This window comes from Drosophila sechellia, chromosome 2R (assembly GCF_004382195.2).
Source record: "Drosophila sechellia strain sech25 chromosome 2R, ASM438219v1, whole genome shotgun sequence".
Classification (NCBI taxonomy): Eukaryota; Metazoa; Arthropoda; class Insecta; order Diptera; family Drosophilidae; genus Drosophila; species Drosophila sechellia.
Genome location: NC_045950.1, coordinates 10,551,249 through 10,568,150, shown reverse-complemented (window position 1 = coordinate 10,568,150; position 16,902 = coordinate 10,551,249). Strand labels below are relative to the sequence as shown.

The 16,902-nt window shown below is 45.3% G+C and overlaps 1 protein-coding gene across 2 annotated transcripts; it reads right to left on the bottom strand.

The window, feature by feature from the left end:
• Nucleotides 1-138: 138 nt before the first annotated feature.
• On the bottom strand, nt 139-16,414 carry LOC6609151 (zinc finger protein 423 homolog). Of its 2 annotated transcripts, none has more exons than XM_032716274.1 (4): nt 16,326-16,414; nt 5,439-5,866; nt 3,814-3,956; nt 139-3,737 (listed from the first exon to the last, which is right to left on the bottom strand). In XM_032716274.1, exons 2-4 carry the CDS (start codon nt 5,862-5,864, stop codon nt 719-721), a joined length of 3,588 nt encoding a protein of 1,195 aa, XP_032572165.1. In that variant the 5' UTR covers nt 5,865-5,866; nt 16,326-16,414; the 3' UTR covers nt 139-718. The 2 variants fall into 2 exon arrangements, with proteins under 2 accessions (XP_032572165.1, XP_002033853.2); XM_002033817.2 differs by lacking the exon at nt 16,326-16,414 and adding an exon at nt 7,148-7,471.
• Nucleotides 16,415-16,902: the final 488 nt, after the last annotated feature.

The window sequence follows — 16,902 nt, the reverse complement described above, 5'->3', positions numbered from 1 at the left end:
TAAAAGACACACTTCTTATCAGATTCCCTGCGCTACCAGCAACTCCCCTCTCCCAACTCCTTCAGCTCAAAACTTCTAAGTAAAGACATAAAATATCTTGCGTTTTGGTTTCAACTTGTGTTTGTTTTATTTACTAAATATTTTTCAGTTGTCTTCCTTTTTGTTTTTCACTTTTTATATGCTACACATTAAAAATGTTTTGGTGCTTATGTAAGACGTATGTAATTGTATAATCATTTATAGTTACATGGTTAGTTATTGTTGAATCGTGTAATACAATATAAATACTGAATCAAAGGCAATGCCCTATAACATACATATCTAAAGTAGGTAAATCATAATTGAGAATAAACAGCGGAGTCGAATCTTTGAAAAACTATCACACACAAATGCTTACTTTTCGTCAAGAGTTTCTACGAGTTCACTAGGCGTATGTGTAATATTGATAATTCTTTGTCGGTTGAGTTTATCGTGTATGTATTTATACGTATGTATATGATTAATTCTAAACTGTTTTAATTGCTTTACGTTACAACGTTATAAGTGACAAGACCTATTAGTTTAAGGGGCTGAATCTCGTGTTTTGTAGATTCCCAAAATTTGTATAAAAATAAATATGCTAAAATTCTGAAAACTCTGGGACATTGTTTAAAAAGAATGTTTGGAATAACAATACATTTACTAGGCAGCCCACTATGAATCTCAATTTTTTAGTATTTTAGGCGCTGCTGGTGGACCTTTCCAATTGCGACCCAATCTCACTTGGACGTGTCTCATGCGGCATTTGTTCTACTTCAATGTACTCCTCTTCATCTGGCTGATTCTCCGGTTCATCTTGCACTCCGCCGGACTCGACGGTATCCGTTTCGTATAGCTCTTGTTTGACAATGGTGGGACTTCTCACCGGACTCTGGCCGGGTGAACTGTTCCGAATGGATGTTAGCTCCACTTTTGCTGCTGGAGGTCGTGCCTGCGGTCTCAGCTCATGACCCCTTTGGTGGTGCTCCAACTCAGCTCGGAAGAAGAATTTCTCCGGGCAGAGATTACAATCGTAGGGTCGAGAATGGGCTCCGTGTTCGCCCATGTGGTTGAGTAGTCCTCCCGGTGCGGTGAAAACTGCCGAGCAGATGTAGCAATTAAAGCCACGCTGTTCGGTGCCGGCGAAGGTGTGCTCCACCAGATGTTCCTGAAGCTTCTGGGCATGTGGCAGGATCATCTTGCACAGGTTGCAGCGGTTTTCCACAAACGCCGACGGCGGAGCTGGCAGAGATGTCGCAGGCTCCGAGTGCTTGCCACGCTTTCCATTTAGGTTATGCTTACGGCAGCACTTGTCACAGAGTTTGGCTGGACCCTCGGTGGCATCTGGTAGGGGTTCCAAGCACAGGGCACACACTGGCTCCTGCAGACTTCCTCCACTCGAGGAGGACTTTGTGTGGAATTTGGCATGCAGACTCAGCTCAAATTCCGAATGCAACGTCTGCCGGCAGCAAATGCAGGCTAGTGGCAAGGAGGCACCATCGCTTCCATGTTCGGATAGATGAGCCCTAAAGGCGGCCACATCCTCGAGGGGTTGTCCACAGTGGGAACACTTTCCGGACTGACCCACCTTCGAGTGTTGGAGCTTGTGCTCCGCCAGAATGGCTGGTGAGGGAAACACCTCATCGCATATCAAGCACTTGTGCTTACCCGTCGAATTGTGACAGCTCTTCATGTGCTGCTCCAGTTCTGCCCGAGACTTAAAGTTGCCCGCACAGTAGGCACATCTCAGGCTGACGCCCGTCTTCAGATTGTGGGCCAATTTGCGATGGGAGTGTAGTTCCGCCTCGCTGCGCAAGTCCTGTCGTTCGCACATTCCGCAACTGAAAGTGGCAGTGCTGGCATTTGGTGGTGGTGGTGCCGTGGCTTGAGGAGCCGGTGGCTGCGAGTTTCCAACTCCCTCATTTCCCGAGGGCGATGTGGACTTGGCAGCATACATCTCCATCAGATATCGCTGGCTCAGGCCGTACATTAAAGCCGGATGCGGAGATGTTTGCGCCTTCAGTGCATTGGTGTCTACCTGAAGAGGGCTGTAGAATTTGTTACCCGATGGCGGTGCTCCGCCAGATTGAGCTCCACCTCCTCCGGAACCGGCTCCACCAGAAGCTCCTCCAAATAAACCCTTAAATGCCACATTGTAGTCGATGATGCTGCTGTTATTGTTTGTGGCCGCCGCCGCAGCCGCCGCTGCCGCCAAGGGTGGTAGCAAGGCATTCACATAGAGACTGCCCATGTTGGGCGAGTTGGCCTCCTTGTCCTTGACGCCACCATGCTGACTCTGCATATGCCGATCCAGCAGAAACTCCACATGGAAGGTCTCCGGGCAGGAAGGGCATCTAAACTGGCGTGCATGTGCGGCCAAATGGAAGTGCATTTCCAGCTCGGAAGAGCAAACTGCTCGGCAGAACATGCATTGTAGCGGATTAGTGGGAGCACTAGAAGTGGCGCCCAAAGTGGGATGGCCGCCCAACTGATGGCGCGTCTTCACATGCACATGAAACTCAGCATCGGAGCGGAAGAGCTCCAGACAGGCGCTGCAGCGGAGAAGCTTGGTTTCCTGACTGTGCGCACAGGCCAGATGCAGCTGCATGGCCATTCGGCTTTCGCAAAGCTCCGAGCACAAAGAACACTTCAGCAGGGTTAGGACGTGCTCGGACAGTAAATGTTGCTGCAGATCCTCCGATTTGGCAAAACTCTTTCCGCAGCTCGAGCTGCAGTTGAACTCCGAGCCCGTGATGAGGAAGTGACCCACCACATGGCGCTCAAACTCCGATTGCTCCGGCAAACTCATTCCGCAATGCGGACAAACCAGCTGCATGCCCTCGGCAATGTGACTCTTCAGATGGTTCCTAAAGCTCTCGAAATCCGGCAGTCCAGCGTTGCACTGATTGCAGAAAAATACGCCCGGTGGTGCAGAGGGCGGAGCTAGTGGAGTCTGGGCTTGGGGATTGGGTGTCATTGGTCGCCGCTTGTTGCTGCTCAAATCTGTGGGCAGATCGTCCTCAGCAGGTCGCGATTCCCGCTCCGGACTTCCCAAATCCGGTTTGATTTTGGGCAAGTCCAAAGCCAGTCGGGGACTGAAAGTGCCAGCGGTGGCCAGGCGATTGAAGTGCTCGTAGTAGGAGTTCGGACTGCTCAATCGGTCCATGTGAGTGCTTCTCATGTGCTGAAAAAGTCCGGCGATATTGCCAAACTTCATGGTGCAGTACTCACAGCTCAGCTGAAAGCCTTCGCCCTCCTGAACTGGAGTCTTTACAGCCTGTGGTTGCGGTTGTTCGTGGACACTCTGTAGATGGGCATTGAGTTGTTCCAGGCTACTAAACTCCGTGACCTTGGGACAGTAGCTGCATCTGAGCAAGGGAGTGGGTGTGGCTGTGGTGGTAGTGCCTCCCACATGATTACTCCTCGATCTCTTCGGGAAATCCAGTCTACTGGGGCTACTATCTGATGCCAAAGCCAAGGCATATCTCCTCTTCTGCAGACTACCATTGCTGGACACCGATGCCGAGGCCGAACCCGTGGACCGAGGACTATAGTTGAGGGCATTCGGATTGCCACCGGCTGCCAGGATGGCTGCATTCTTCTTGTGCTTTTGCATGTGCGAGGTTAGAGCAGCAGCTGTATTATAGCCCCTGTTGCACATGCTGCACTGGAAGGGCTTCTGTATGTCATGGGTCTTCATGTGGATCTTCAAGTGGTCACTGGAGAAAGATGAAATATAGGAAATTTATTGATTTAGTTAATAGGTCACATATTACACAAGACTCCCCCACTTACCTTCTGGAAAAAGCTGCCTCGCAGTGCGGACACTTGTAGTTCCGCTCGTTGGTATGCAGTTTCTTATGGCGATCTCGGGATCGCTTGTGCTTGAAGAGCTTGGAGCAGTATTCGCATTTGAAAGGCAGGTGTTCAGCGTGGCTCTGTAATGAATATGCACAAATTCGGAAAACCCCATTAGCATGAAGATAATCTGAGCAATTAGCCGTAGGCCCCCACTGGGCTATTTGAAATTCTTAGAAGAGCCCCAGACAACAAGGCAGCGTCAACTGTCCGTCTACCCCAGTTAAAAGTTGCGATGACAACGATGACGACTACGACGACGACTTGGACGACTCCTGGCTTGAATTTATAGATGCGTCAATCTGAATCTGAATCTGCATACCGACTGACTCGACTCGGACTCAGGCCCAGACGAGTAGGTGTTTCACTTGCGACTCGTGGCTTGTGGACAAAATTCATCTAAATGCGCGACGCCGCTTGCTGTTTTTTTTTTCTTTCGCAGGTTGGGCTGGAAAAGGGGCAGGTGCTGGGGCTGGGGTTGGGTCTTAAACTACACCCGCAACCGGTTTGCTTTTTGGGTTCTTTTAGCGGCAGCCGGCTTTGAACTTTGAGAGCGGCAAAAAAAAAATTAGCCCATTTGTATGCAGCCCCCCAGTTTGGAAAGCCTTAAAATTGCACAATATATGATGAGTTAGCCGGGTTAGTCGCATCCAGATCCACAGAGAGCGTACAACTTCTCGTGTTGGTTATGGTTTTTTAAACTGTCGCTCCAATCACCATCGCCATCAACATCCCATAAGCTCAAAGACCGAATTCCGAACCGTACCAGCCCATCCAGGCGCTAGGATCAAAGCCGGATCGCAACATGTTAGATCCCGGTGGACGATAAAGATCGCTGCTCGGTAGTCCTCAACAGCAGTTGCAATTGGGTTAACAAGTTGCTGATGTCATGGGCGGTGTTCGCAGTTCAAAAAGCATTTAAGCCGAATTAGAATATACGCTCGAGGGGATCAGGGGGCATGTGGGTGAAGTGCGGTGGCCACAAAGGCTCAAAGCTTCGGGTTGTCTTAGATGTTGTTTTAGAGATTGCCGAAGGAGTGTTAGATAAATGATACAGGTCTGCAATTTTTAAATAATTCACTTGATCCTAATTTGTTTCATTTAGAATTTGGGGTTTCGGAGAACGTACCTTTATTTTACAAATATTTTCAAAAGAAGAAAAGAGCCTTGCGTACATGCTAGATACGAAATTAAATTAAACAAACCTTTGCATTTAAGATCTATACCACTTTCGCTTTCAATTAACAAATTGAAACCCCAGCTTGGTTTCCATTCACTCGATGGAAATGGAAATCAATGGAAACACCGCAGATTGTCAATCAAAGTCCTGACGCCCCGAGTGCCTAAAGGTGTCCTAAGTATTTAGAAGTCTGTCACCAAAGGGGGCAAATGTCAGTCAAGAGAAAACACCCTGCTCGAAAATAGAATAATCGCCTTAAAAAGATGTCAGGATGGTAATTACGAACTTTTACAGCCACCCACTTGTGGTGGAGAGCAACCCACCCACCCTACCTAGACTGGAGTTCCTCTGAACTTTGAACCCACTCAATTTGGTAACTCACCTGTACGTGATGCTTCAAGTAGCCGAGACGTGGAAATGTCTTTTCGCAGAACTGGCACTGGTAGGATCCGTCGCCGCGACTTTTAATCCCCTCTCCTGTCAACTTATCAAACTTGGATGCTGCTCCAGTGGATCCCGCACATGCGGTAACTCCCATTTTGGCTTCCTTATTGATTTTGCGCAGCTTGTTGGCTATTTTCAGCGCCTGTTGATGATGGTAATGATGATGGTGGTGGTGATGGAAGTGTGGCAAACGTTTTGGCTTGGGCAAATCATCGCCATCAGCACCACCATTGATCTTGCCCTCAGTCGGATGATCATCCTGACCGGCGGCGATTGGAGCTCCGGTCAAGTGGTGTGAATTGGGAGTCATTGTGCCGTCAGAAATGCTAGGCGAATAACTGGACGATGTGTGGGTGCTGTACATATCTGGAAGGAGAAAATGAAGACACGGATTAATACCAGGAGAATAGGATCAGTGTCATCCATAAGTAAAACGTCTTACATCGGTAGTGTATCAAAGAGTCAAGAATAGAACAATTATTACATATGGTAGGAGTAAAAAGAATTAGGAAATTATGTTTCAATTTATTATAGAGTTTCGCTCCATTAATTGTTTGGTTATTTAACGAAGAAAGTCAACTGGGAACGCAATGTGCCCAATAATGGTCTTTCTATCATGGGAAGCTGTTTTTTTTATGAGAGTAGATTCCATCTTATCGAGTGGGCGGCTGTGGCTGCATCCTGTTTAGCGGCGCTTTGGGGACCGGGACAGGAAATCAACGTTGACTATCAAATGCTGGACACGAAATTAATTCAATTAGCCGGGCCACATTTGGTGTTGACCAGACGACACCCCATTCCAGTGGACATGGGTATGAGCTGTAAGCGAGTCTCATGCAAACTAATTGCGCTTTGTTCTTGCTGCGGTTTTAATTACAGGCCCCAGCATCCATGAGGGTCACTTGATTCCCCCCGGATTCGGGCTTCTATCACCACGCGCCAAGTGCCGATGTTCACTTTCCGTTTTCGACAACTTTTAATTAAGCCCAATTGCGCATGATCTTCGAGTCTGTATCTCTTTGGATAATGCTCTGGGTCGAGGGATCGTGGTTGTTTTTTTTACCCCTCCCGATCGGTTGAACTGTGATCTATCTGGTCTAAGTTCCACTCTAATTGGGAAACATCAAGCTGATGCATCAGCCACTTGATTCGCTCATTGTCTTGATCTTTGGGGTTAAAGAAAGTTGTAAGAGATTTGAACCCATTCGGATTTTATTGAAATGTTGGCTATGGTTAAGTTAAGGGGGTAAGAAAGTCAAGTGTCAAAGAGGTTGAACGGATTGGGGGAGATTGATGAAGATGTTCTAGGATTTATGGCAATAGTTGATATCAAGACTAATACGAAAATTATACAATTCGTTTAAAAGTTCGTTTTAAAGTAGGGGTTTTCATATAGGGACTTAACTTTGCCAAATTGGTCACGAAAAATCCGTTTCAAAATAGGAAAATAAAAATTACTGACATAATATAAATTGATTGATTTTCCGTCGGCAAATGCACATTGAGTACAAGCTATTTTATAAACTTTGCTTTTTACACTGTTTGAATTTAAAGCACTCCAACTGTTAGTACCTTATTAATCCATCAATAACTAAATAATTTTTATTGAATTTGCCTAAATTCTTTTTGAATATCCTTGCTATTTACCGTTATTGGTGATGTCCTTTGTGGCCTGGATCTTTTCAATTAGATTCTCCAAACGCGAACTGGGACCACGATATAACATCTTTAGGGCCATCATATCATGGCATAGTAATGTCTTATTTAACTTCTAGTTATTTTATTTAATATGATTTGAACTAAATTCGATTAGGTAGGCACTTTAGCTGCACTTTCTCGATAAACACCAAACACTTTTAGTTTAGGCCCTTGCTGCACCAAAGGATCATTATATCTCTATTCTGATGTATGGGTTGCTAGCGTTTTTTTTTTCTTTCAAAGCGCGAGGCGCGAGACGAAGGACGTCCAATTGCCGCGAGCACCAAAATGTGACTAAAATCAGAGCCGCAGAGCCAAAGGCCGAGTGCCAAAGAGCCCAACGGAGAAAGACAGAGAGAGGGAGAGAGAGTGTGTGAGGAAGGAGACGGAAGGAGAGGGCGACAACTAGGCGAACTGGTTTTTTCGCCTCTGTGTGCGTGCCTTTTGGGATTTTCGGCCAACAAATGAGAAGCAACACACAGCGAGCGTAATTTAAATGGCGCCCCCACCCCACCCCCACTAATACACACACACGCTCGCACGCTCACGGGCGAGAGTGAGAAAGCTTCGTGTGTATATAAGCACCACACACTGATATCCCGAAGTAAAAGCCGAAGATGTTGCGTTCGTGGGCGAGAGCGAGATGGCGACACATGGAGTGCGCAAAAGAGAGAGGGCGAATTCGTTTGTGTTGGTGTTGGTGCCCCCATCGAACACATAGACGCTATATAGTCACACATACACCACCACACAGGGGCTGGCGAAGGGCGGAGCATGGGATCCAATGGGTCGACGCGGCCAGAGGGTCCCCTGATGGGTCAAAGGAGGGGGGTTGCGGACGGAAGCGGGATGGCAAATGCGTTTTATACTTTATTTATGTGCACATAAAAATTTAATTTACCCAAAACGTCAGGTGATGATGTGATATTTCACTACTTTTGGTTCGTTTTACCCTTTTTTGTGGTTTTTGTTTGTATTTTTTTTTTGGCGAGATTTGACTTTGATGAAGGAATTAGCTTTTTTGGGTTAATTACTTGCTATGGGAATAAAAAAGTTGTCCAAAAACTTTTGATATTCAATACAGTAATACAGTAGTGATTAAAGTATATATTTTCCCAAAGAAAATAAATAGAGTTGATGTTTGGAAGTTTATTAGAATAAATAATAATAATTAGTAATAATGATAGTACCAACAGTGCGGGGGAAACACGCACACGTACGTCACCGATCAATTATGCTTATGGTTACGTAGGGTGTGGCAATGTTCTTACCAGCGAAGGCGTCACTAGAATCTGCATACTTGATCTCAACTTTCTATAATTTTTAGTCAGTAAGATCACGACGTTCATACGGACAGGCAGGCGGAAATGATCAGATCAACTTGAATAGTGATTCTTATGAATGTTAGATACCTTTAAGCGTATTCAGTATACCTCTTTAGTCTACGAGTTTAATTTTAATCTTTAATTTAACCAACCTTTGCCAAACGTTTTGACTGGCACAAATGTGGTAATTTGTATACATTTCCACAAAAATCCAGGCAAACCCTGAAGTGTGTAAATGTCAATTGGCTCTCGTTGCTCATATCAACACCATATGAACATGACCGCAAATAAACACTACACAGGCAATAGAAAAAGTACAAAGTTAAATTGACGCCAGAAACGAGATGATAAAAACGAAAGCCAAACGGCAAAAACACGTTAAAGCCATTAGCGCGTACCCGTCAATGTTGCAAGCGAATTGTTGCGAAAAGCAATTGTGATGCCGGAGAATATAGCAGGACACCGCATCCGGTGGCCAGGACGAGGACTACACACAATGCACTCACTGAAAGCCAAATTAATTATGCATACGGCGGCGGCAGTGACAGCGAGCTGGAAAAACGTCAGCAAAGTGCAGCAAATAAAAGCTGAATTCGTGCTAACTGTCAACAGCAGAAGTTCACTTAGGGAAAAATACGTGTGCCTTGCGACCATCTAGATTCCTATCTATGTTTAAAAGTATTTAAGAAGTATAAAAATTCCACGCAAAATAGAAATCCAACAACATAGTTTCGGTATTTTTAAAATGGTAAACATTTGATTGACTAGCTCTGCAGATAAATCTTGGTAGCCAAAATATAAACCTCTTCAAAGAAAATGGAATTTGGGCTTTCATTAATATTTTGTCGTAAAAATAAAACTAGATATTATAATGTGTGTTTTTTAATGTGTATCTATCTTAAGTTCCGCACTTTGCACCTGTCCTTTCCATTCTTTTAGCCCAAATCCTTTGTCAGTTGCCGTAAAACTATTAAAGCAATTAATAAATCACTTTTCACTATTTTAGCCCCACTCTAACTTTTGTTTTTCCTTTTTTACTATGTTTTTTTTTTTAACAATTTTCCTTATACCTTTACTCCTATTGGTGGCTGGCTGAGTTGGCCAATGGCAGCGCTCTCTGCCGGCGCATGCGTTGCTGTTACCGCTTTTGCACAACAAAACAAAAACAAAAAAACAAAAACAACAAGAGCCAGTACATGAGCGGCACATGTAGAAAGGGATGGCTATCGATGGAGCTGTCGATTCGGGTCTCTCGGCTTTATACAGTTAACTCTCGATTTGCTAATTGACGTCGTCAGGTTCGTCGTTTGAGTCTTTGGTTTGAGGTTGTGCAATGGTTCGTGGTACATTCAGGTTGTTAATGATTGCATTTCTACGGGACTTTTGAAAATAAATTTTTAATTCTTTTAAGTTGGTTTTGTTGTAAAAGATTTACATACTGATGAAAAGATGAATTTTCGTTGTTACGAATAATATTAAATAATAATAATTAAATAAATCTCGAATGAATTCATAAAATAAACTTAAGTTCTTGGAAACCCACTTTTGTATACAGTTATATTTTGGCGTAGCCTCAACAGTTTAATAATTAATACTTTAATCAAAGTAATTTATTTTGTATTATTTACCGTACGCCATTTGCTTAATAGAGCTCAACTGTCAATTCCTCAAAGCTAACCACTTTGTTGTCCTAAAACCCTTTTCGAACATCATTGTCCCATTATAGCGGTGTTCAATTACAAATACTTCCAATTAACCTAATAACGGGCACCAGAAAGCTTTAACCTTTGACCTCCCTCAAAAGAAACTTTGTCGCAAGTCAAAAGTCGGAAAAAACCCACAAAACAAATTTATCAACGGCAATCCTAAGATCAAATTCCAATTAAATTTAATTTTTCGCTTTCTACATATTTAATGACAGAAGAACACAATCAAAAGTTTTCCGTGCGACAACAATTTTCGTAATTGTAAGAGGAAATCCGGATTTTCCATTTTAAATTCTAATTGCCCTTAGATGTTATTTATGTCCAGGCACATTTTCCACAATTTCCCATTTGGCCGTTGAAAAATCAACTTTCGGCTGAAAAATGTTAAAAGTTACCCATCCCCACGCAGCTCGACATTGAGCCACTTTAGTCCTCCATCTCCGGTGTTAATTACGTTTGAGTGACAGTTTTGTGACAGGCCACGACAAGTGGGTAGGATGGTTGGGATTTTTGGGTGGTGGTTGGGCGGTGGAGGGTGAAAGGGTGTCGGCACAGGTAAATTGTGTCGCCCAGCCTGGCTGCCCGATCCTTTTCCTGTGCATTTTAAATGCGCGGCTAATGCAAAGTCGGCCCGAACTTTTCACCGAGATTTTCAGATTTGCAGTTGGTCAGCAGAAGGACCTCATGTGTCACTCGTGTCGTCCTTGATATGTGTGTGTGTGTGTGTTTGCTGACAGCCAAAGGGTTTCGCCAGCGCCCTCATGCATAATAGATAAATTATAAAAATATATGCCCTGCTTGGGAGTTGGGTAGGTGGAAAAGGAGAGGCCTGTCAGCATGTCATCCATTGTCCTGCCGCCAGCCAAAGTGTCCTTTTGTTTCAGCGCATTTTAAATTAGCCATTCTCGGAAAAAGTCACTCAAATTGTCACTTTGATGTCCTGACAGCGGCCCAAACCCCACATCCAAAAAAACAAAAAACCATCATTGGTCCTAAGTCCGAGTTCTATGTGTCTCCACAGATTTCCATCTTTCCGTGATCTCATTCCGGCGCTAACGGCGCAATTAATCAGTCGCTTGAGGACACATTTAATTAGAGCCGAATCATTTGGAGGTCAAGATTGGGTCCAAAAAAGGTTTACTTATGTGAAAGGATCATTTTTAATGAACGCTGACATTATTTGTGGACTTATGATATGATGGTATGATTGAAATTTTAAATGAAAGACAAACAAAATGATTAGAAATTGTGCAAACATATCAATGTTAATGGTTCTTCACCTACTTTCGCAACTTCTGTGAAGAGTCGCATCCTTCGTGGTGGCCACTCAACTCCTCTCAGCTCTTCTTTCACCTGGAACCCAACTGCGTTACCCTCCCCGCATTAAAAACAACTCTTAGACATATTTACCAAACAAACAATTATCCTCGTAATCTGATTTCGATGATGACCCCTCTTTGGCATATTGTCAAGTCATGCCCGCTCAATGGTCCATAATGATGATCCCTTCGAATTGCATCACACACGTATCTCGATCTCCAAGTTACTCAATGAAAAATGAAGTTCCTCCTCAATGGTGGACAAGGAGCGCCGAGGATTTGTCTCAATTGGGATCGAGGCGCTGACACAAATCAATCAGACGGTGTAGTCAGCAGGTAGAAGTGATCGGGGATCAGTCTGGGCCAGGGATCTTGATCGACTGTCAAGGGGTAATGATGGGTCTGGCGACGTGTCGAGGGCGTCCTGCGGTGGCTAAATCCGTTTTTTTGAAAAGGGTTTCTCAAATCGATTTCGATGACGCTCTGCCCAACCGACCGTAATTGACTTTCGCACCTGTTTTGTGGACGCACTAGCTCTCACTCTCTCTCTTTCTCCAAGGAATGAAAACCCATTGAACCGCAGAAATGTGGGGATAGTGGAGAAATGTGCGGTGCGGTGGCACGTGCTACCCGGTTTTGTGGCTTTAACTGGGAGCCAGAACAATGCCCCACAGCTGCCACTCCTAAACGGTCTTTGACCAACAAGCCATCAAAATCGCACGCGTGCCAGCCGCCATAAACTTGGAGGGTCTGAGACGGCGTCCAGAAAATTGAAATGCATTGCAGTGCCGTCGGGCGGAGGGAACGGTGGAAGTGGAAGTAAGTGAAGTGAAGTCCAGAAACCAGATTAACATGTCCGATTGCCACATCCGAGGTCTTTTGTACTTGCTCCGATTCCGATTCCGGTCGCTGATATCTACTACGCTGGAGTTCTTCAACTCCACTCGGAAAACGGAAACTAGAACTTCACGGCGATTCAAGTGGCATGATAACGGGGTTCACTCGGAATTGGGTTTACGACACATTTTTTTCTGCTACTGGTTTGTGTTTGGCCCCGCTGATGGAGATAATAATCATAAAATAATTTTATTGCAAAGGTAGTTGCTGCCTCACTTTTGGCATTTAACTAATAAGTGGGGGGAAATTGTGGTGGGACGATGATGAAGCATGCTGAGGGTGAGGACAGCTGATGGGGTCCAGCTGGAGGTCATTGGCAATAAATTATTAATGAAATTTCTCTAAGGGACAAGGAAGGTAGGGTAGGATGAAATATTTGGAGGTTTCCTACATAAAATATAGTTATCAAGAGATGATAACAACTTTAATAGAAACCTTTGTTAGCTAATAAGTTAAACTGTTAAAAGCTAATGGGAGTTATCAATTGTGCTGCAAATATTACGTACGTTATTATACAAATTTTCAACCCAATTCTCCGGACCCCAAAATCCCCAGACAAACAAATCGGGTGGCTCTGAACACCACAAAGATTTATATGCAGGTTACCTGCTGAGTCAGCTGGCCCATAACAATATGTCTATATTAAATCCTTTAAGATCAAATAACCAAAGCAGCAGCCATTCCGCATGTGAAACATTTCAACGCGTATTTCATTTAAATTACCCCAAATTTATCCCCGAAAACGAGACGAGCCAAATATATTCAGTGTATGTGTGATGGAGAGATGCGCGGAAAGCCGGGGCTGAAAGGGTTCCCCTGGGATTTTCGTACGCGGAATTGCGCCTTGGAGTCGCATAAGGACGAGGAGCAACCCAGAACTATGCACATGGGAGCCACCAAAAAAAAAAGAAGCAAGGAGCTATGTGGGTGGTAAAAATGTGATACACGAACGCTTGGCTGCTTTTATTTTTGCATCGTAAAAGGAAATGAAAACGTCTTTCGCGGAAAGTTTGCTTTTCCAGTGCGGCCGACACCGCGCGGGAATGGGTCCAAAAAACTTGGCGAAAGGCGGACGAACCACCAAAGGCGCATAAATCATCCAAGGTGGCAATAGCAGCAGCAACTTGGGCGTGTCATAACTTCGGAGCCAGAAACCCAGTTGGCCAAGGCCCGTGGGATCGAAAACAATGAGGATGGAGCCGGCGAAAGTTGGTACCAAAAAAAAAGCCAAGAGTCCTGGCCAATGCGCCTATGGTGGTGAAAAAAAACGTGGAATGCGGCAACGTCCTGCAACTGACACTGCAGTCCGAGCTTCGCCGAGCGCCAGGTTGCAGGACCAACTTTTTTCGCCTTGTTTCCGCTTGTTTAGCTGCGGTGTCAGGGCGGTTTTACACCTGAGATTGCGATTACTTTGTCCGGACAGGCGGGCAAGTTGGGTTAAAGTTTTCGAGATCCCTATACCCTAAGGTGAGTGGGTGCCTGCATTTCGTGGAATGGCTTTAAAAACTAGGTACATTAAAGGGCATGAGCTTAGTTTTGAATGTACTCATAAGATGTACTCAAATAGTATTGTTAAATCGAATCATTATGGAACATCATTTCGTATTTCTCATCTATGCTACCCTTTTTTTTCTAAGCATGCAAACAAATATAGCTAATCAAATAAACAGCGCACACATATAAGTAATTTAGTACCTAAAAGATATATGATAAATTCAATGAAGCCAAAAATGGTTTGAAGAGTGTGTGAATGTCACCGCCTCCTTTTTTTGGGAATCTCCTCCCCTTGAGAGCCGCGTATAGCAGCGAAAACTTTCTAATGACTTGTCGGCGGTGTAAGGAACTTTAGTTGTGCACATTTTGCAGGTCCGGGGCTGTAATTAAAACGCATTAGATTTATACTTAGGATAGCCCGTTGACCCAGTTACGCGACGGTGGCTGGATCTTCGTGAGGGCGGTATGCCCTAAAGAGCCGGAGTGTTCTCTACGTGATGATCGCATTGATCCGTAGTCGTCTTTTGGCCCTTTTGAGTGCCACACACTAAGCTGGCGAAGCGGTTCATTAACCGTGGCGATGTCATCTCGCCGGGTTAACCAGTTTTCCCCAAACACAGATTTCTATCTCCGTGTGCGGTGCGTAAAGCAATTTGCGCTGATGATGAGACGACTTCTTGGGAAAGCAACGGTTCAAGTGCTGTGAGAATTCGCCACTTTAAGCAATCCCCAAGACTCAAGCCGTCTCGACTCCACTCGACCCACGAAAGAAACTGTCATCCCAAGCTCCAAAAACCTTTGACCAAAGCAATTATTTATGGCCTCGAGACGCGAGGAAGGGGATAACTCTCTGTTTGTCTTGTAAGACAAATGTGTAATTAATTGCGCCGCATCAAAAGGAGGAAGCTCTAAAACTATTTGCATACGAGCATGGCAAATTGTCTTCGCTGTCTCATCTTGAACTACACGTGCAATTAATAAATCAAAAGGGACAGCCTAAGCCCAGCGTGTCCTTTCGTCCTTCCGAGCGGAAGTCTCGGGCCAGGCCAAGACAAACAAATGAAGTGACTGGAACCGAAAAACTTTGCCAACTTAAGATATTCTTTTCTGCAAGTGCCAGGATTCCCAGCACGGTGGGCCAAGAGACGGGTGTTCCACTGCAACTAATTGCATTTCATTGCATACATTTAGGTTGCCCCACCGAATCCGTTGGCTCCTTGCTCTCGCTTGCAGCCGCAATCACTTCGCACACACAACGTAAAACGTTTCAAAATTGTGCTCAAATAGCCAGTGAGATTTCCTTGGAGCTGCCAAATGGGTTGAGGTGGAAAGCCAACCACAAGTGCCTCGAGTCCTTAAAGGGGGAGGGCAAGAGGAGTCAAGGATATCAGGAAGGATGCGCTGGCCAAGTGTTGAGTGCTAGCTGTGCTTGCACTGGGAAAACATAAGAGTGACTTTGCAACAGATTTGGTTGTTGGAAAACTTTTCAAGTTATACGGTAAGAAACTTATAATAGTAATACTTATAACCTTTGATCAGCTTTACGTAATCTTAGTTTTAATTATCCTTATATATTGCTATTTTATGTTATTTTCTTAAAGTGTAGAGGAAGGATAAGTCAGACAAGTTATCAGCCGGGCAAATTTAGTTTCGGAGCAGGAGGCAAGTAGTGAAGTCAAGTGAAGACTGAGTTGTGTGCATGAATGAATGAATGAAAGGGGGCGGCAATGGGCAGCCCGTTCAGAATGCTGCCGCCGGCAAGGACGTTGTTCGTGGCAGGAAGAGCAAAAAGCACAAGAAGGAAGTTGTGAAAAAATAGCAGTCGCCACAAAACGAAACAAATAACACAGAAAAAGCATTCGGAATGGCACTAGAGAGAAATGTGGCCAAGTGTGAGGGAATGGTAGATGGTTGGATGGTTGGATGGTTGCGGGGGGTATGGCGGTGAGGTCATGTCGTGGCCGTAGCTCATGATGCTGCCGGGTCTCCATTTCTGGCATCTCTGTCTGTCTCTCAGTCTCTTCGACAGCTCGTAAATGGCAACCAGGATATGGGAAAGTGATGGCACAAGGGGGAACTGGGAGGGAGTAGGAGGATACTCTGGTCCCAACTTGACTCCGAATGGTGGCCCGAGTTCAGCTTGGTGTTGATTGCTGTTTGGGGTTTTTAAAACGTAGTTAGGCTGCCCGGCAGCCACAGGACCGCAGCATATGGAAACGACACCCGCGGCACAGGTGTAGAGCACCCTGGAGTGCCATCTCCGGCAGCCAGGATAACACCCCCAACGCCAATTTCAATGGTTATGGCTCCAGCACGCATGCTGTGTATTGTCGGGACTAGAAATGTGGCAACACACACACATGGGTTTGTGACACCAAGCGCTTACCTGAGTAAAAGCTGTCCAGGCTCTGCAACTCCTCATCGTCGTAGTCCTCATCTCCGCTAAGACTGAGTAGCTCGTCGTCCAGCTCTAGATCCTCCGGCTCCTCCGCATCCACCGCATCTTCTTCGTGGCCTGCAGTGAAAAGGAAAAGCTTATTTTAGCCTGGATTGCGAAGGGGCAAATGCAGTTGGGACTTGACCTCGACGTCTTGAATGGAAATAGCTTGGTGGAAAAACGGGCAGGAGCAGCAGGATGCCCTTTCCGGATCCCCAAGTGCAAGGAATTTTGATTATGCTAAGCCCCAGGGTGCCATAATTCCATACCCCCTCCGGCAAGTAAGCCCCGATGTACTGCTTCTTCGCCCCAATCTCTAGAAGTTAAGAGCAAGGAAGAGTACCAATCCAAACTGCGCATGTTCCCCGTAAGAGCTGCCAAAAGAGAGTCTTCTCTCTGGAAGAGAACTCCTTGTTTTGGTCTCTCATTTCGAAGGAACAGCTGTTGGCAGCACGTGCTGCGAATCTTGGGCAGCAGGAAGTGTAATTGGGGAGCAGGGGGAAAAGTTTGTCTACAGTGCCACAGA